Raw genomic sequence first — 20,850 nt, 5'->3', positions numbered from 1 at the left:
ACTGGTTAATTAAATGGTTCACTGTGGAAATAAGCAGAATGGTCCCTTCTAGAGTAAGGGCTTAATGTGATTCGAGTTTGCCTTTCAGTGGATGAACAATGTAAAATTATAGGTTGGAATTGATGGACCTGTTGTCTTTTTTATAACCTAATAAACTATGTAAATGGAAAATCATGTTTGGTGTGGTTCAAAGAAACCACAGCATCGGTCTGTGAAAAATGTGAGCTTAGATATTAAAGGGGTTGTCCAGGCTTTTAAAAAAATTGTAAAAGGCTTGGAGGGGTGGCTAGAAAAACAAATCTTATACTCACCTCCTCCAACACTCCCATTCACCCTTGGCATCAGCCGTCACTGCTCTGTTTGTTTACAGAAGCCGGCGCTGTCACATCCCAACTACTGCCGCGTGCCGATTCACCACAGTGGTTGGGATGGGAGCACCAGCCTCTGGGGTGCATCGGAGGAGGTATATGATTTATACTGTTTTTCTAGCCCCACCAAGCCTTAAACAAATTATTTCAAAAGCCTGGACAATCCCTTTACTATCTATGGAATTTGAAATAAAAAATGAAATTGGCTTCTAAGAAGTCCAGGCAGCTAGAAAGTCTTTAGTCCTTTATAACCACTTCAAGGCAATTTATTAGCTTCATTGTACTTCCTATATTCTCCGACATACAACTGTATTTGTACACAGTTTATTAATAATTCTGAGCTGGGAACATTAGCACAGTGGGCTCACACTCTCCTACTGTATATGATCAAAGAGCAAACACTTACGTCACATTCAGAATCTTCTGGAATTTGTTCCGACTTTCACACTGAGAAAATAATTCAAATGAATCAGCTCCCAGTGAATTCAGTGGTTCCTAAGCTCTGTTATTACGGATGGTAATTTACTTCTTATAAAGTTTAGTCAGTATTTTACTGGATTTATTATTTTTTGCTCTCATCTTCCTTGCCGGATAAGACGATTGACGATGACATTTAAAAGCCCTTTTCAGACCAATTTTCCTTTGTAATTAAAGCTATCGCATTGTTTTCTTTTACAAACTCTTGTGTCTATCCGTAGAAAATACATGTCTATGGATGCCTCGCTTAATTGTGTTACTGAGACGATGGGAAAACCAAAATGTAAAAATAAAAAATAAACTATCTAATACATAAAGCAGCTCATGCATTTAACTAGACTAAATGTCCCCTCTAATTGTGCTTCCTCTGCAGGAATGTAAGCCAAAGAAGTGGAGAAGCCTGATTATACAGAAGGGAAATAGCCTTCTGATACAAGATGTTCAGAAAGACGATATGGGAAATTATACTTGTGAAATTAAATTTGAAGGCCGACCAATCAAGCGAACGATTCAGCTAAAGGTAACAGGTAAGAACTGGAACAGAACTGAAGGCTTTGTTTGGGTCGTATCTCTTATCTTTTCATAGCCTCATGCTTTTGTTAAATCCTGGCAAATTTTGGCCCCTATGCAATTGCTTAGTAATTGCAAGTTATCATTTGTATTAAATCCTGGTACCCCCAAGAAGTATGGGGGTCTTTATACACCTGGAGGAATGAAGCCCATATTTGTAAATGACTGGCTGTGTTTTTTTTAAAGCCTTTATTGGAATCAAATGTGATGTAGCTTTGGGTTTTGCCACATGCAGTAATTCAGCAGATGTAAAGTAATGGAGTTATAATGTTACTTATAAGCAGAGTTTTAAAGTGTAAGGGCTCAATCAGGCAGCAGTATTCTGATCAGTATTTGCTGAAAATATAAGTGGAAGTAAATCAGAAAGAAGATGTAATCTAAAGATTTACATTCCACTCCTAGTTTTGGCTTACTGATAAAAAATACTGACCAGAATACTACCATCTTAATGGGTCCTTCAGGTGAATCTAATCTTTCAAGGGGTTGTCCAGTTAGTAATACCCTTTCTGACTCCTCCAGAGTCCCCACTTAGCTCTGTCCATCTTGGTCCCCTGCCGTAGTGGGGAAACCAGTAGCATTTGAGCCTGAACCCATTGGACTAGAAGTCAAGGAGGTGAATTAAACTCCCAATTTGCAAAAAAAAAGTTTTAGTTTTTTTTTGCAGCTTCTCACAAAATATCAATGCCAACATTAAAACCTCATATGCCACATTTATCAAGATGTCTAAGCCTTTGAGGTAAATCTGACAAACAAAAATCTCCTAAAACCAACTGCACACAGATGTATTCAGCCGCTGGACCTATTTGCTGGTGCAATCCAAAAAACTGAACAAATTGTCCAGGATGGGATTTCTTGCATTATACAGAAATATGATGCAAGGACTAAGAAAATTAGCTAGCCGCTCACTCGCGTGAACCATCAGATCCGGGATGCAATATCATCTGTGTAGTCCGGTGCACAAGTCATCCAGGAGATTTGTTGGAGATCCCAATGTAAATGCCAAAATAGTAGGTACAATTTTATGAAATAAACTAGCAAGATTTTTTAGCGAACTGGAGTTCTGATCTTGTACCTACTATGATGCAAGGACTCCCTTTCTGCCAGCCGCGCCTCTCCACCGGCACTATTTCTTACACAGACATGCATCATGGCATCAAGAAGCCTGCTTAATGATGAAACCCCCACCGCCCCCCCCCCCCAAGGTGTTTTGGTAAAGTAATTCTAAATACTTTACCAAAGCATAATTTAAATGATGCTTATGGGTCTTTATAGTGCCAGGGTATTGGGTGACCTTCCATGGGGTCTCCAACTGTCCTGGCCCTCTTGGCACCGATCTGATTGTCAAATAATTGAACAGTGACTCTTCAGAGTCCATTCTGCACCTCTTATAATTTTGGAAACATGGAGAATAAAAACTGTCTGATCCCAGATAGCTCATCTTTTCAGAATTCTACTATCATATGACTGGTGACAATGAGGGTTTCTAAATTTTAACCAGATTTGAATATGACACATGTTTCCATTGTAACAACAATGATCTTTACTGATGTTAAATAGTTAATTCCTGAATGGCTATTGGGATTTATGGATATGTCCAGTTACAGGGCCGGATTAAGGTTGGTGGGGGCCCCTGGGCGCAAAATCTGGTGGAGGCCCCCGAATTAGACAATCATTTTAATTTTTATTAGACATAGATGTGCATTTCTGGGATTCGTTTACAAACGCATCCAAAAATGCAACTCGCAGACACAGTTTAAGGCTTCTTAGAATGTTTTTTCCCCGTACTTGCAGGAAAATAAGAGAGCAAGCTCTTTTTCCTGTGGACAGTACGGTACAGTGACATACGTTGTGTTCACCATGCCATTGCCGGACGCCATAGGCGTCTATGAGGACGGATATTTGGTCTGTACGGCCGGATACACATCCCCATAACGTTCATGTGAAAGGGGTCCAACAGGAATATAACTACTAGAATACTACCCCCTGTGTACAAGAATATTACTACTATAATACTACCCCCTATGTACAGGAATATAACTACTATAATACTGCCACCTATGTACAGGAATATAACTACTATAATACTGCCCCTATGTACAGGAATATAACTACTATAATACTGCCCCCTATGTACAAGAATATAACTGCTATAATACTGCCCCCTATGTACAGGAATATAACTACTATAATACTGCCCCCTATGTACAGGAATATAACTACTATAATACTACCCCCTATGTACAGGAATATAACTACTATAATACTGCCCCCTATGTACAGGAATATAACTACTATAATACTGCCCCCTATGTACAGGAATATAACTACTATAATACTGCCCCCTATGTACAAGAATATAACTACTATAATACTGCCCCCTATGTGCAAGAATATAACTACTATAATGCTGCCCCCTATGTACAAGAATATAACTACTATAACACTGCTCCCTATGTACAAGAATATAACTACTATAATACTGCCCCCTATGTACAAGAATATAACTACTATAATACTGCCCCCTATGTACAAGAATATAACTACTATAATACTACCCCCTATGTACAAGAATATAACTACTATAATATTGCCCCCTATGTACAGGAATATAACTACTATAATACTGTCCCCTATGTACAAGAATATAACTACTATAATACTGCCCCCTATGTACAGGAATATAACTACTATAATACTGCCCCCTATGTACAGGAATATAACTACTATAATACTACCCCCTATGTACAGGAATATAACTACTATAATACTGCCCCCTATGTACAGGAATATAACTACTATAATAATGCCCCCTATGTACAGGGATATAACTACTATAATACTGCCCCCTATGTACAGGAATATAACTACTATAATACTGCCTCCTATGTACAGGAATATAACTACTATAATACTGCCCCCTACTGGACCAGTTACTTAGCTTGGACATTCAAAGAAATACATTTATAAGACAGAACAGTGAGAAGTATTATATTCTTTTACAGTACATTGTCAGACTGAATGTGTATATATTCTGTATGGAAGTGAAAAATTCCTGTGCACTTATTATTTTACACTACATTTAACACAATTACAGCTTTCACTGGCTCCATATCCACAGCTCAGAGCAAGATTTAGTGGAGTGAATGCTCGCCAATATTCAGATTACAAATTCTGCATCTTTAATACAGTTTATGTCAAACACGTTCCATTTCATCAAACTGAAAAACTCTATATTCTCGATGGAGTGTTTTAACAGATGTGTTTCTCTTCTAGATATTTTATTGGTTTTTAGATTTCATAATACTGAAATAATGTTCTTTTCCTCTACTTTGAGAAGTTATAAAGACCAAGTAGCATAAGCTCAGTGAGACATTTGGTTTTGGGTGAAAATATTTTGATGCTATTGTATGGAAACTTTCCTTATAGTAGTCACTCATTGTCATATTTGTGTAACCAGCATAAGAGGACTTGTCCTATCTAACATGGGGGGACATTTACAGTTTTCTGGCATTGAAGTACTAAAATAATTGTGATTTTGTGGGTAATGCAATTACTATGCCAACTATGTCACCTTCACCCCATGTGAGCTTGGAGGGGGCTTGAAGGGCCACAGCCAGTGTCACAGTGGGCCAGTTCGGGGCATTCCTGACCCTTTTTTACTGTCTGCGCAAACATTCACTGTTGCATGCAATGCCTTTTTTGCACCTGCCCTTTCAGTTGTGCCCATAAATTTTCAACAGGCTAGAGATTAGGACTTAATGAATATTCTTTCCTCATGATGCCATCTACTCGGTAAAGCATGCCAGTCCTTCCAGCAGCAAAATGACGCAACATCATGATGCTGCCACCCTGTGTATCACAGTTGGGAAGATGTTCTCAGGCTTATAAGCTTTTACCTTTTTTTGGTAGGCCAGAAATTGACACCCTCACCCACCCAGTTACACCCACTTTTGGAAAAAGTGGAAAAAATTGTCTGAATTGCGCCACGGACAAGGCATAGTAGATGCCTTCCTATATTTCCAAACATGAGATGATATATTTATGCTAAAAAGCTGACATAAAATATATATTAAATCTCCCCTATAGTTTTTGAACTCTATAACTTTTCCGGCAGAAGGCTTTGTTATTTTTAACCAGTCAGTCATTAGCAGCTGCACTTTATGCTGACCCCTTTAATGCTTCAGGGTCTTCTGGAGGTTTTTACTCTGCATTTTAACCTTTCTGCAAATCATCAATAAAGACACATCTATTATTCACGTGAAATGCAATATTTCAAAATATGTGGCCAAGAATGTACTTAATGTGGGACCCAGAGGTGTCATAATTAGGAGGAGAAGGGCAGAGATCAGAAAAGATTGCTAATTCATTATTCTATGTAATAATAAATTATGCGTTTTCAATGAGACGTTGACGGCTTTTCATTAAATCTAAATGTACTGCCAAACAATGGTGTGGATAGGGAAAGACAAGTATAAAACCACCGCTCGTGTCTGCTGTATTCATTATCTTTAACAGCATCAATAACTATTGATATAAATGAGATTATGAGTGTGCACTTGTCTGAAGCCTGGGGGCTTTGTTCTTGGCAAGAGGTCCTTGTCGAAAAATGTAAATCAAATTACTTTGACCATTACAGCTTGTCAAATTGTGAGGGAAGGTTTACCATCTTGCACATGCCTATAGTATTGCACCTTATCACTAGAAGGAGGATGATTTATGTAAGTAGTTGTATATAAGATTGTGGAACGCTGCATTAGGGCTCAGGTACATGAGCTTGTGTACATTGCAACCCTAGCCTGTGTGTAAGATTGTGGCCTCACCACGCTGATGTCCATAGGAAATGAGTGCATGGAACGCAAAGATGGGCAGGAATAAATCCTACCCTATCTTTTGCTGTACTGGTAGTCGGCGCATGCACCTTGCCGTGCCTGACCCCAATAGAAAGAAATGGGGCTGTGAGTAAGCTGCAAATTATACGACTACATTATGGCCATTATACACGTTCAAGCACATGATACTGATTAAGTTGCGCAGTGGGAGCAGTCGGTGCCCCCACTTTGGGGTGAGGCATGGCGCATGCACCACAATATGAACATGCCTAATAGAAGGCAATGGGGCTGTGAGTCAGTAAAAGTTTGTGCAGCTACCTCACAGCCTAAACATATGTTTGTGTGGAGGAGGTGTGAAATAAATAGCTAAAAGAAAAAAAAAGATCAATGTAATCGGTAATTGCTCTTTTGAAAAAATTCTAATAAGAAAAATATCGGTATAAATAAATAGTTTATCTGATCTAATTCTTAAACATATAAAACTCCTCCTACAAAAATAAAGCCTCAAGTTGCCTTTGAAATAAAAAAAGAATCGACATCTTCATTATATTCAGCCAACAAAATGTCTATTCTACTTTTGCTTCTGCTTCATTGAAAAAGGAAACAAATGTAACAAGTATCATTTAGGAAAAAATGCTTCAAGAAAACCAGAAATGTGAACTAACAGCTAATTAAAAACAACATAGGAAACTAACAGTTTTAGAAGGAAGTAAAACAGCTCAAATGGGTAGAATCCAAAATTAGAGATGTATCGCATCTGATTGCTGAAAGTTTCACTGCTAGAACCACCACCGTTTAGAAGAACATAACTCCAAGCCCCTCTATTTTCATCCTGCCATGCCCATGCAGACTGACCCCCCGATTATGTGTAAGGGACTGAGAACTGGCCTATCTCTGGTAATTAAATGGAACATACAGCACACATTTGTGACTGCTGCTTATTTCCGACTACTTACAGCAGTGGTTCTTAGTGGAAGTCCCAGCAGTACTGTTACTTTTCTAACATATGTATCCAATCTATTGGATACATAGAGAAACTTTCCATTGAGGAACAAGCCACTACACAAAAATCTTAAAGGGGTTGTCCGAGAGTAATGAAAATAAAATAAAGGTGGCCGGAGGGGGCTGCTTAAAAAAATAAGGATCTACTTGCCTCCCGGCGCCTTCCGGTGTCCCGCGCTGCTGTCGCTCCAGGCGCCATGTAAATAAACGCCACGCCTTTATTTCCAGCCAAGAAAACATTTACAACTGCTCAATTATGAATTTTAATTAAAAGAAATCTACCATCAAAATCCAAGTACACTTACTCCTAGATCAAGGCACAGTAACTGTGGGAAGCTTCTTATATTTGTTATCCATTGCCTCCTTCCTTCTAAAACCAACTTTTAAAAGGATCCTAATGAGCTACCTGAGACCCTCCATGTCTTCACAGGCTGTTACACTTTCTCACCCTCCCGGTAACTCTCTCAGCACTTCCACCTCTCTTTTCCTGCTCTAATCACATGGAAGCAGCTAAGGGCGTTACTAGGAGAGGCAGCACACTATAGTAGACTTCTGAATGGGGCCCCCCTTCACCCTTAAAAGAATATATATTTGTGCACTCACACATCTGAGTTACAATCACACACATTTATATACGTACAGCATATGCACATAATGTACACACAAACAGCATAAACATACAACATACTTAAATACAAATAGTATCATACACACATGCAGCCTATACACACACATACAGCATATACACATCACATATACAGACCTATAGCATATACACACACTTACACATACTTCCAGCATATACACAACCAATACCCCAGATGCAGGGGCCCCCTGACATTGCGGGCCCAACAGCAGCTGCTATGGCAGCTACCCCTCAGTGGGAGGGGAGAAGTGCTGAGGTAGCAGGAAGAGAAGGGGAGACAGTGTAACAGCTTATTAAGACAGAGCATGTACCATGACACCATGTTTTTACATTTTAGCTCTTAATATATGTTTTGGCAATTTAAAAATGTAAATATGTATTTTTACATAATTTGGGTACAAATTTTAAAATTATAGCTTGTCAGAAATTGCAACCCAAATTTAATGTTTGGTAGTAAAATGTATCACAAATGTCTGATAATTTAATGAAACTAATTTGAGCTGGTAGATGACAGGGTATAGAAGATCTCACAATTCCACTGATGTGTTGATCAGAGAGCAGCGTGTACAGATTTAATAATCTTTTCATATGAGGATTGTTCTGTTATGCTGATAACTGGAGCAGTAGAATGCAAATGGGGGTGAGTCACCAAATTCTGCTGCTTTCTAATAAGGTAGAAGAGATGGGTGATCACTGTGCAACAGAAAAAAGACAGAAAAGGTCATTAAAAAGTCTATTTCTGTTTTAACTGGACGCATCACTATTATTTTGGTGCCAATTAAAGGAGCATGTAACCTCAGATACTGCAGAAAAAAAGAGCTACCAATACCCTCCACACATATGTACAGAAATGCCTCTGGAGGCTCTTAAGACTGGAGATCGGTGAATTTTTCGTGACTTTCTGTCAATAATCTTTTTAAAACCCCCTACAATTTGTGACTAACCAACCAAAAATAAGTTCACAGAGAACATTTCGGTGTTTGGTATATGAAGCGGAGCCCATTTGTAGGCATTTAATATGATGTGCACACATGTAGGAGGTCATTACAAATACTACTATTTAGCAGTGTGTGACTAGGGTTTGCATTTTTTGAAAAGCCAGTGACACAAAGCATAGACCATAGGTAACGCTGTAGGGTAAGCTTATGACTAGAAATTAAGGACATGTGCTAGACATATTTTCGGCAGCTAACAAGATTCCTTATTTACTTCAATATGGGGTCAGGCAAAAGACTTATGGATACCATGGCCTGTGCATGTGCTAACTGGCCGGGCCTCAAGATAGAGAGCATATCCTTTCCCTTCTTGTATTGCTACCTTAGCAGCCTGTTATTATCGTCATCTGAAGGGCACTAACCCACTGATAACACACCGACTGCAAACAACAGTCCAGGAGACCATATGTCTTGGCCTGTTTAACTGCACCTGTTGTGCAAGTATCCTAAATTTGAGTTGAGTTTAGGATTAGCATAAACGGCCTGAAATATTTCCTAACCCACGTTCTCATCAGTATGTAATATAAAGCCAATGGGTCCTTTTAAATAAGAACGTATTACAGGCAGTCCCCGGGTTACATACAAGATAGGGTCTGGAGGTTTGTTCTTAAGTTGAATTTGTATGTAAGTCGAAACTATATATTTTATAATTGAAGTTCTAGACAAATTTTTTTCTTTTGTCCCAGTGACAATTGGAGTTTCAAAATTTTTGCTGTAATTGGACCAAGGATTATCAATAAAGCTTCATTACAGACACCTTACAGCTGATCATTGCAGTCTGGAACTATAGTAAAGCATCCAGAGAGCTTCACCAGAGGTCACAGTGGGCAGAGGGGTCCGTCTGTAACTATGGGTTGTCTGTAAGTCGGGTGTCCTTAAGTAGGGGACCGCCTGTACTTTATTCAAGATCAGTTATCATCATGCCAGAGTAGATGGCAAGTTTGCTACTGTTTTATCTTTTTTCAATAAGGAGAATAAATTGGTATCTAATAGTTCTTTCTACCTCTAACAATCACCAAAATGGAGATATGGAGGTGCCTCATGTGGACAGAGGAGTGTTGTGCTTGTTTGGACACCATTCTAACACTATATTTGCACTAATATGTCTTTGGGGACTACTATTTGGAACATTTAAGGGTTATTATTTACATTATTAGCTACAGTCACTCGGGGTAAGAGTACAATATATCCCTTAAAACAGATACAATAACATAGATGATTTTAGGATCAGTGGTGTATTTGGGATAAACCCATGGATACTTTCCAATGGCGTTGAATTTTTCAGGACATTCCCTAATTTTGAGGGTCCATACAAGTTAATGCATACCCCTGTCCACAAAAAGGGTAGGGCTTTAAAAAAATGGCCTAGAAGAACCTGATTTACGGTTGAGAATGTTGGGGCTAATAAGATTATTATTGAGATTTTCTTTTATTGATGGAAAAGATTTAAATGTCTCTATTGGACTGACTATAATACGGTAAGTTGGTAAATATAGCCATGCATCGGAAAATTAGAGTGATGGTGTTTTTGTGCTTAGATTATTGAGATTTCCGAAACATTGAAAATGTGGATTGTCCCTACAAATTGGAGAAAATGAGTGGTTAGAACATTACAGAGAATTAACATTACAGGGGTACTCCAGGATTAAGCATAATTCATGATGAAATGGGTCATTTAAATACAAGCTTATGTGTTATAAGTTTTTATAAAAATGTGCTTCCCGAAGCAGAACATTTTTGTGGACATACACTTTAATCAATCCTGTGACTTCATCCCTGTGAAGGAGACACAGGACAGAAGATGGCCACTCGTCACATGTCCATATCACATGTCCTGCACCTCCCTAGGCAGGTCATGGGATCATCACTATGTTTGGCTGATTGTAGTGCATCCAGTATGGCCAATGTTGTGGTGAGTGTTGGCATGTACACACATCATTATTATGGTAACAGAGCAGGACAGGTTGTTAGACCATCACTGGGAGTAGAACATGAGAGGTAGGACCTGTTACTGAGAATTGAGGGATCATGGGAGTTGTAGATGGCAGCCATCTTGGATATAACTCCACCTACTTTAGAAAGCCCATAAAATATTGTGACTCATAAAAGCAAACTATTTAGGCTCCTTTCGTGATTTTGTTGAATTCAATTAGTTCTAGCTTTATGGGTTTTTTGTATCAGAAGTTCATATTCCTGAAATTCCCCTTTAAACTTGGATATTCCATAGGTTTTTTTAAATAATGAACTTAGATTTTCCATAGTTTATAATAAGTTTTTATTATTATATGATATTTTTCTCTTCTGTAGGTGAATTCACTTAGTGGACTGACTGCAAACGGACATTCTCCTGTTTGTGTTGCTATGGAAAATAGCCTGAAGGCCATATGAGACATACTGTACAGTCAGTGATGTTCCTTGGTCTCCAGGGCAGTTAGCCAGCTGTACTGTTCTTTTGATCCTGCAATCAATTAATAGAGCAGCAGTAATGTCTTCTTAAGAGATGTCTTGCATTCTATAAGATTCCTTTAAAACCGGAACTTCTACAGCACCAGTTCGATAAACGTTACATCATGGATATTAACTCAGTCACAGGACCTGTTCATATTTAGAAAATTAACAATCTTCATGTTTAAAATCCATCATTTCATTGTATTTCCGTAAGCCATGCTGTAAATATGTGCATAGAAATAAGCACAATTTGTATCAATGTAAAATGCATCAAATATGTAAAAAGTGCCAGGGATTTTAGAAAATAATAAAATACTATGTAGTATACACAATATTTCTGCAGTGGTAAATAATAGACCAACCCTGAAGGACATTTTTCCTTTCATCAGTCTTCTAATTCATTCTAAATCTTATATGTACTCCTTGCAAATGTAGGCTCATTCTCTCAAAGGGAACCTGTCAGCAGGAATTGGCCTAATAAACCAGTAGGTCATGTTTCTGTTGTAACCCAGTATGGTAAAATCATGGAGAAAATCTTTATACAACTTGACTTTATAAAACCAATTTACAACTGGCTTCAAAGTTGATTTTCTGGATGATGCCACCACACTGGGACCTGAGAGAAACAAAAACTAGAAGGCGTTACCCTGCTTAATAATATTCTGGTAGTGGTTTATTAGGTCAATTGCTGATGACAGGTTCCCTTTAAGCAATAGGAACAGCAGTGATGCTGTATAAAATATTTTAGAAAAAAGTGCCTCCTTACTCACCTTGGCTCCTCTCATCTTCCCTTCCTCCTAATCTGCTTTTCACTGTAAGTTATGCTGAATTCATTGAGGTGTCAGATCATATAGAACAGTGGTGGCGAACCTATGGCACGGGTGCCAGAGGTGGCACTCGGAGCCCTTTCTGTTGGCACCCAGGCCATCACCCAGCACAAAGGTAACCATTGAGGACTCCTCCTCCTGCAGTCACAGGCAGCCCAGAACGTGCCATGTTCAGCACTATTTGTCATTGTAGCCCCTTCTCAAGGCCTGTGATTCATCCTGTTAAGGGGACCTTAGAGGGAAGCTGCAATAATAATCCACATTTCTCCATCTTTCTACTGTATTGGTGTCTTCAGGACGCCAATACATTCAAATCTGTGACACAGCAGGGAGCAATAAGTTACTTTAAACTGGCATTTGGCACTTTGTGAAAAATATGTGGCTTTCGGTTGTAATTTGGGCACTCAGTCTCTAAAAGGTTCGCCATCACTGATATAGAACCTTTATGAGCGGAGGAGAGAAGAATAAGTTATAGCAGCTAGGTGTCCACCCACCAGCAAAGAGAGAATTGCCAATTAGAGATTGAAGAGATGCTAAAAATTTTGATTGCAAATAACATAATTTATACATTGTTACACGTCCTATTCACACAATGGCCTACTATTTCTGCTTTCGTACGTGGTCAGGTATGCAAACAGTGACTCTGTTGGTAACTCTTGGTACACCAGGTACTGACACATCTCTGTAGATGGAAAATATGAGTTTCTCTACTTTTTTCCTAGTTAACTATTCTTTCTCTTGCATCTCCTGGCAAACTTGTCTCTGCTCCACACTGAATTTACTACACACATGGCACAGAGGATCATGCATAACATCAGACCCTGCAAAATTCTTTTGCTTCACAAGCCACTTCCCTCAGGAATATGATGCCCCAAACAACAACTAACCATTAAGGAAAATGGGCTTCATTGATTTGAATCACATGGAAAAAGATTTTGAGCAAAAATCCTGTTGATCCTGGTTTTATTGTATGTTTGGGATGGAAATTGTCAAAAAGCACACATGTGAAGAAGATACAAATTCCATATCTAGGTAAGATTTGACATGAATACAATAGTACTACTTATCATCTTGCCTCGTCTTATAATTCTTCTTTAGTCTTTTTCTCTTAATCTATATGCAACACCCTCGCCGATGCAATGGCGAGGTAGTGCTTGCGAATACGTCCCACCTGTAGGTAACACCACATTACACTACATGGTCCTTATAGGATCAAGGGGAAATTGCAGTGGTTAATCCTGCCTGGCAAGGCAGATGTTAATATGTGATGTAATTTCTATTATCCAATGATATGTGTTGCATCCTGTCTCTGTGCACTGAGAGGTAATTGGAGGAGCAGCCACCACCTGACAAAAGGGAGGTAATAAAACCCCCTAGCCTGGAATGTTCTAGAGGGGAAAGCGAGAAATCTCTCTCAGGAGAGAGACCGGTCCTAGTCAGGCCCTCTGGGTCTGCAGGACGCAAGCAGAGAGTAGTTAGCTGAGCAGCAGCTCAGAGACTCTAGCATACCAGACCAGTGCAGGAAGAGCCTAGCCCCTGCCTGAAGTGGAAGATTAGACTAGAGCTAGTGTAGTGAGGAAAAGGGGTATCATCCTACCTTCAAGGGTGATACCTGAAGAGATCCAGGACCGAGCTGAAGCTTCCTACCAGGACACAGCTGCCTCCCAGCCTGCCCTCCACATCCAGGCTGGTGAACTACATCCTGTGGCTCCCTCCAAATACCTCTCCAGTACTCCACCTGTTAAAGACACGTTTTCTGCAGTTCCTGCCGGTTGCAATAAACGAACTGTAAGTTGTTTTCTTCAACCTCTGTCTCCGTCTGGTCCCTGCTACTACAACTACCCTCATCACCGGCACCCTGTCCATCACCCAGAGACTCACACTCGGGACATTAAGGGGTTGCCCCAGGGATATCCGCTATAGCAGCCGCTCCCTCATCTTTTCTTGCCAACACCACCCTGCTGGAGACCTGCCAGGCTGTAGGACAGCCCTCCGGTTCCCCCGTACCAAGCACCGTGACAGTAGCGTGCTTAGGCCGCAACCGCCAGCCACTCCGGTACAGCGGGCCCCGGCTGTCTCCAGGCCTCACCGCAAAGGGCTAGGCCCCGGTGGGGGATGTTGCATATACAATATAAAAGTATTAGAAAAAGCTAATACAAAATAAAGGTTTACAACCTAACATTGGAGTGAAGTGTCTCGTCAAATTGAATATGAACAGATGTTTTGCCAGTGCAGGCGGTCCCCTACTTAAGGACACCCAACTTACAGACAACCCCAAGTTACAGACGGACCCCTCTGCCCACTGTGACCTCTGGTGAAGCTCTCTGAATGCTTTCCTTTAGTCCCAGACTGCAATGATCAGTTGTAAGGTGTCTGTAATGAAGCTTTATTGATAATTCTTGGTCCAATTACACCAAAAATTTTGAAACTCCAATTGTCACTGGGGCAAAAGAAAAAAAATTGTCTAGAACTTCCATTATAAAATATACAGTTTCGACTTACATACAAATTCAACTTAAGAACAAACCTCCAGACCCTATCTTGTATGTAACCCGGGGACTGCCTGTATCAGAATCTGGGATCCAGAGAAGACAGTGTGAACTTCCTTTGCATATCAGTTATATCTATTAAATAGGCAAAGATTAAGTGACATTGGGATTAAATAAGGAAAAGAAGTAGAAGTCAGAGGATAAATAATAATAAGTACAAATAGTAACCATTTATGTTCCTCAGACAGACATGGTGGAAATGTAAAGCAACTAATCACTAAGTAAACAGTACAATCAGGGGTGTAACTAGAAGAGGCATAACTGCGTAGCAAACTTCTGAATGGGGCTCCCCTTTCCCGCTTAAAAATATCAATATAACACACATATATACTCACACATTTATGTACAATAATAATTCTTTATTTATATAGCGCACACAGATTATGCAGCGCTGCACAGAGCTTGCCAAATCGGTCCCTGTCCCCAATGGGGCTCAAAAGATGTCCTTTAATTTTCTCTTTCGTGGAAGTTTTAGTAAAGTGTTATAAAGACTCTCTGTCACAATCAGAGACCTTTAATGAAAATATAACCATTTGCCCTGAGCACCACCTTAACCCCTCCAGGACGTAGCTAAAGGCTCAGTCCCTTTTTTTGTATTCTGACATGCTTTGCTTTATATGGTTATTACTTTTGAACACTTTTACTTATCAAAGAGATTTTAAAGGGAACCTTTAAATGTATGTAATTTTAGAGTTAAACTCAGTGTGGGGTTTTTTGTTATCGAGGCTTGTACTCGCCAAGTGGGCTATGCCATTCTGCTACATTGACTATGCCTTGCTCTGCTATAGTGCAATTCAGTGCTGACAGGGCCTGCAGACAGGAATTATAGTATGGTTGGCTGTATAATTGTGTGCTGGATCTACTTGGAGGAAGGATTCTCTTAGTATATCTTGAAGGACCTGTAAGGTTAACATGCACCTCATAAGCCCCCCAACCAGTGTTCCGACCAGTTTATTAATTTGGTTGGCTGAACTAGAGACTCTAAACCATCCCAGAATGACTGGCATATTTAAACAGATATTGAGTACTCCATGTCATGTATACACTAGGGGCCGCATTTATCACTTGTTTTTTCTGTTGTTTTTGCGCCTTTTCGTTTAGGCGCACCGTTTTTGCGCCATTTTTGCGATTAAACGTCAAATTAGCCGCGCAGCTAAAATAACCACCTTTCCCTGGGGTCTATCGTTCAATTCCAGATGTTTTGCTGTGCCTAATGATATTCATCACGTGCGACTTTTGCATTTATGCGCAAAAATGGGCGCAAAAACGGGCGCAAAAACACTCCAGCCCGAAGGTGGCATTATCTGAGAAGAAAGCACTGAGCCCCTTTGCAGAACAGCTCATTTCTAGCAGCAAAGCTTAGCCAGACACTAGAACATATAATAGATACAATTAGATACATTACAGACAGGAGCTGCAGACTCTATTTACAGTTCATCACCTTCTATTTACAAAATATTCTGCAAAACGCTGAGCTCACAGCAAGAGAGAAGAGAACTTTGCAGAAGTTTGCAGATACTACAAACAAGTGTCCCCCATGTAATTCTGCACAGTGTCTGAGGGGGATACTGTGCAGAATTACAGGGGTGCAGCACGAGACCAGCACTGGGGGATCCCCTCCACGAGAAGCCACTGCTGAGGAGATCACTGGGTGCTGGGTGTCACACACCTGGGTGCTGCTGTGAGTGTTATCTTCATTCTGGGATGTGGGAGAAGCAGAGAGGAGCTTGTAGCAGGATCACATGTAAGTGCCCGAATCTAACATTGCGCCTAAACTGCGCCAAAATTTGCGCCTAAACTGTGTTAAAGTGATTAATAAGAGGCAGAAAATATACTTATCACAGATGGTTGTAGCTTGTGATAATTCTGGCAAAACAGTGCGCAACTACTACACTTAGGCGCACAAAAGTGTTAAATGTGGCCCTAGGTGTATTGTGCATATAAATACACATTTATGTATTGAATACATCTACAGTATGTGTATGTTTCGAAGCAGTACTTATCAAACTGAAGTGCAGACCCCACTAGCTGGTGTCAAGGTGCATCCAGGTTTTTGCAAAAGTCAATGGGGCAGATTTATCAAGTGTCTGAAAGTCAGAATATTTCCAGTTGCCCATGGCAACCTATCACAGCTCAGCTTTCATTTTGCCGCATTTTGTGCGGCACATTTACTGAAGCTTTTAGACCATTTTAAGTTCTATAGAGCGTGACTGGACAGAAAATAGCCATGCTGCAGAAAATTCTAAACCTCCTCGAGAAAATAGAATTTTGTGGTGCAACAACCTAGAACAACTAAAAGGAGATGCAAAGTAAGGCTCCCCAGTCTTATACTGCACCAGATTAACCATCCAGCATCAGACACAGGGATTAATCTGGAGCAGAAGAGAACTGGTAATACATCTCCCCATTATATGCTGCAAAAACATTTGGACCTTTTGGACCACAAGGAAATGTATTTATTGATATTTATAGAACTTGTGTCTCAGCAATGAGACCTGAGACCAAAAAGGGTTAAAAAAAAACTTTGAAAAGCCATGTTTATATGTATGTTCTATGCATACGTTTTAGATGTTTGTGTGTGTTATTATATATATTATATATTTTAAATACAAGCAGTCCCCAGGTGACATACAAGATAGGTACCATAGGTTTGTTCTTAAGTTGAATTTGTATGCAAGTCGAAACTGTATATTTAATCATTGTAGATCCAGACAAATTTCTTTTTTTTGTCTCAATTGGAGTTTAAACATTTTTTGCTGTAATTGGACCAAGGACTATCAGTAAAATTGATTATCAATAAAATTACAGACACCTTACATCTGATCATTGCAGTCTGGGACTATAGTAAAGCAACCAGAGAGCTTCACCAGAGGTTACAGTGGGCAGAGGGGTCCGTCTGTAACTAGGGGTCATCTGTAAGTCTGGTGTTAAGTAGGAGACCACCTGTATATATATGTATTTAGTAGACCAAGAATTCCGCCAAGGCACCTTTTTCCTTTTTTTGCATTTTACATGTAATTCAAGTAATAATAATCAAATTAATAAATCAATCACTTTTAAGACTGTCATTTTAGAGATTTTGTGTTAAATATTTCTGTAATTGTAATTATCCATATTTGTAGCCACCACTAGGATGAGATGCAGTCCACTGCTCCAGCAATCTTTTAGCCTTTGCAGCTGCTACTGTCACATTTAATAAAGTCTTTGAACAGTTCATATATTACACTGGCACAGCAAGCTTTTTTTTTTATTTCTTGGCCTGGAAAGGGGCTTTGTCATTGCAATGTGTTCTGTGCTATCTTTGCTGACAGCAGGTTTTTGCCTCAAGGTGACAAGCCACATATTTCATGAGACCTAGATCTGATGTCATTGAAAGGTGAAATATGATTGGTTAGAATTATTGACATCACAACAATTGGAACAGCCAATGATCTCAATGATTGGCCGCAAATTATAGAACAGGTTTTACTCCAGTCAATGTTGAGGCGCAGCCGGTCTGTTTCGTTTGCACAAGACCTACCCGGTGGTGACCTGTGTTTTCAATTGGGAGAAATGGGGATTTTTTTCTTATTTAATCTAAAGTAGCTTTATTTAACCCATGTTCAGTAAAATCACAGTAAGACACAATAAGCAAATATCATCTTAGGCGTTATGGTCTGAAATGGATAAGATGAAATTTACTTAGTGTATTTTACTGTGCTTGCACTGATATTGGGTTGAACAAAGCTGGAGCTTAGGTTTTACAGACAGATTTTTTACAAGATCATTTACAAGAAATTTAAAAGCCTCTCTTTCTGTTGTGCACCCAGTAGGTGAGCCGATCATACATATCTGTACATGAAACTTTGTAATATGTCTCATCAGAGAGATGCAAAATTTGCTCCTTTTTTGCTTCTTCCCATCTAATAAAAAAGACTTTCACATAATGTGCTGAATTTCATCTTACTACTGAGACATACAGAAGCTCACAGAGATCACACAGAAGTCCATAGAGAATAGGGGGATAAGGCAACTCACAGCAGACTCACACATAGGGGCACATTTACTAAGGGTCTGTTGGACACATTTCCGTTGGGTTTCCCGAGTTTTTCCGATTTGCCCTGAATTTCCCCGGGTTTTTGGGCACGCGGTCGGATAGTGGTGCATCAGCGTTGGCTTTCATGCGACAAGGCATGGTCGTCGGACAACCCGACTGATTCGGACAAACCACGGAATTTAAAAATGAAATTGTGTCGCAAGATCAGCACTCACATGCACTGGGAAGAAGAAGGTGAACTCTGGCGGACCTCAGCGAGGGAAGCGACACATGCAGGAAATTGGACATACGATCTTAGTGAATCACGGCAGCTCCAAATCCTCGTCGGACATTCCGGATCGGTGGCGTCAATGGGACGGGTAAGTAAATGTGCCCCATAGAATCTGTAGAGGGCAAACTGTTACGAAATGCAGAAAATTAGAAAAACATTACCAAAAATAAATACATTCACACAATGTACTGCTTAGAATGTTACCTTTTACTTTTATATTGTTATATAAAAGCCAGTAACTTTAGTATATGTCCAGCGTCCACACTTATTATATATATTAAATATATATATTTTTTTTTAGTTCAGAAAACTGTACTGTGTGATCCTGCTCCAGCAGTTTCTTTATCTTTTTTAAATCTTAAGGTGGACATTTTGTTGCGAAAGTTACCCATGTGTGCAGGTAGCTTTCTGTGAATCAATGGACGGTAGGAATCTTAACCTGCCAAGGCACAGAAAATCAATTTCAATAAGATTAAGTTAAAGATAGTACAAAGGGTCATCAACAGACAGCGATATGACACAGATTAATAAAGCCAGCATCTTGTAAGACAAATACAGCCGCTTTGACTCCCGCACAGCTACAAAGAAATATGAAATAAAAAGATAGTCTGCTCCTCGAAGTTTCAGTAAATAAATTTTTACATATAACAAACTTTGAGCTTTCCTAAAAGTTCATGCGCCCCTCACATTTTCAGCAATGAAAGGACACAAACATGGAATACCATGTCGTCGTACGTTCTATGCATTAAAAGATATATTTATTAAAATATACTCACGAACAAGAGAATAAAATGTGCATATCAAATTACAATGAGGATGGCAGTATTGCGTGCCCAAGACTGGGTTTAGCCTCCAAACAGCTTCTTCCGGGCCAGTGCTATGTTTGAGCGAATTCCCCCTGTCTTGTAAACCAGTGTGAACACTAGTGAAACCGGAGGAAGAACATTAGTTGCGTTCTATGTCTGAATGTCGACTTATTCTTAAGGAAAACCTTTCGATTGTGCAAAATCCTCAAACAATCCTGGATTAATATTAGATCTTTGGACAGATATACAACAAATAGAATGAGCTCCCAGCTTTATATATGTTGGTTGGACATATATGCGTCGGTCCTGGACTGTATGTAGCTCCAGGAGTTGGGAGTGTGCAACACATATAGAATAACTTGTATTTCATGGAATACCATGTTTGGCAGGATACACAAAATTACTATGCTACTACACGTTGTGTTTTTTATTTAATAAACAAAATGTAAATTTTAGCACATACAGTATTATAGTGGTTGGCCAGGAATATTAACTGTTTTATATTTGGATGGGGATTCTTCATGGCTCTCCCCATTACTGCCGACTTCTGTTAGTATACAGTCTGCAGATGTGCTCCTGCCACTGTATAAGTGTGCAGTAGCAGGAGCACAACTATAAACATGAATCACTGCCAGCCTCTTACAGAAAACAGAAGCTGTAGACATGCGTCAACTGTATACATGCAGAAAAGAGCAGAGTACAGAAATCTAGCTTCAGAACCAAGCTCTGTTGATAAATACAGCATAAAAACGTAGCTCATGCTATAAATACAGCACCAAAACCAAGCTCATGCCATAAATACAAAACCAGAATTGGGCTCCCAACAGAAAAACGGCACCAGAACTGAGCTCCCTCAAGAAATTACTTATTACTCATCCAGTAGCTTGATTGTACCAATGCCTGTATCTTGTAACTCTGTCTGCTGTGTGAATATTTATTTATAAAGATATATTATATACAGGCAGGAAGTCCCGGGTTATGTACAAGATAGGTTCTGTAGGTTTGTTCTTAAGTTGAATTTGTCGG

The 20,850-nt window shown here is 39.6% G+C and overlaps 1 protein-coding gene across 3 annotated transcripts in view; it reads left to right on the top strand.

Annotated features, from left to right (window-relative positions):
• The window catches only part of IL1RAPL2 (interleukin 1 receptor accessory protein like 2), a 578,794-nt gene that overhangs the window by 291,251 nt on the left and 266,693 nt on the right, over positions 1–20,850 (top strand). For all 3 annotated transcript variants that reach the window (XM_072123364.1, XM_072123365.1, XM_072123363.1), the window contains exon 5: positions 1,219–1,372. In XM_072123364.1, coding sequence (XP_071979465.1) covers positions 1,219–1,372 — 154 coding nt within the window. The remainder of the gene's footprint in view (positions 1–1,218; positions 1,373–20,850) is intronic.

The sequence above is a fragment of the Engystomops pustulosus genome, chromosome 9, assembly GCF_040894005.1.
Source record: "Engystomops pustulosus chromosome 9, aEngPut4.maternal, whole genome shotgun sequence".
Classification (NCBI taxonomy): Eukaryota; Metazoa; Chordata; class Amphibia; order Anura; family Leptodactylidae; genus Engystomops; species Engystomops pustulosus.
This window is presented reverse-complemented; position numbering and strand designations above follow the sequence as displayed.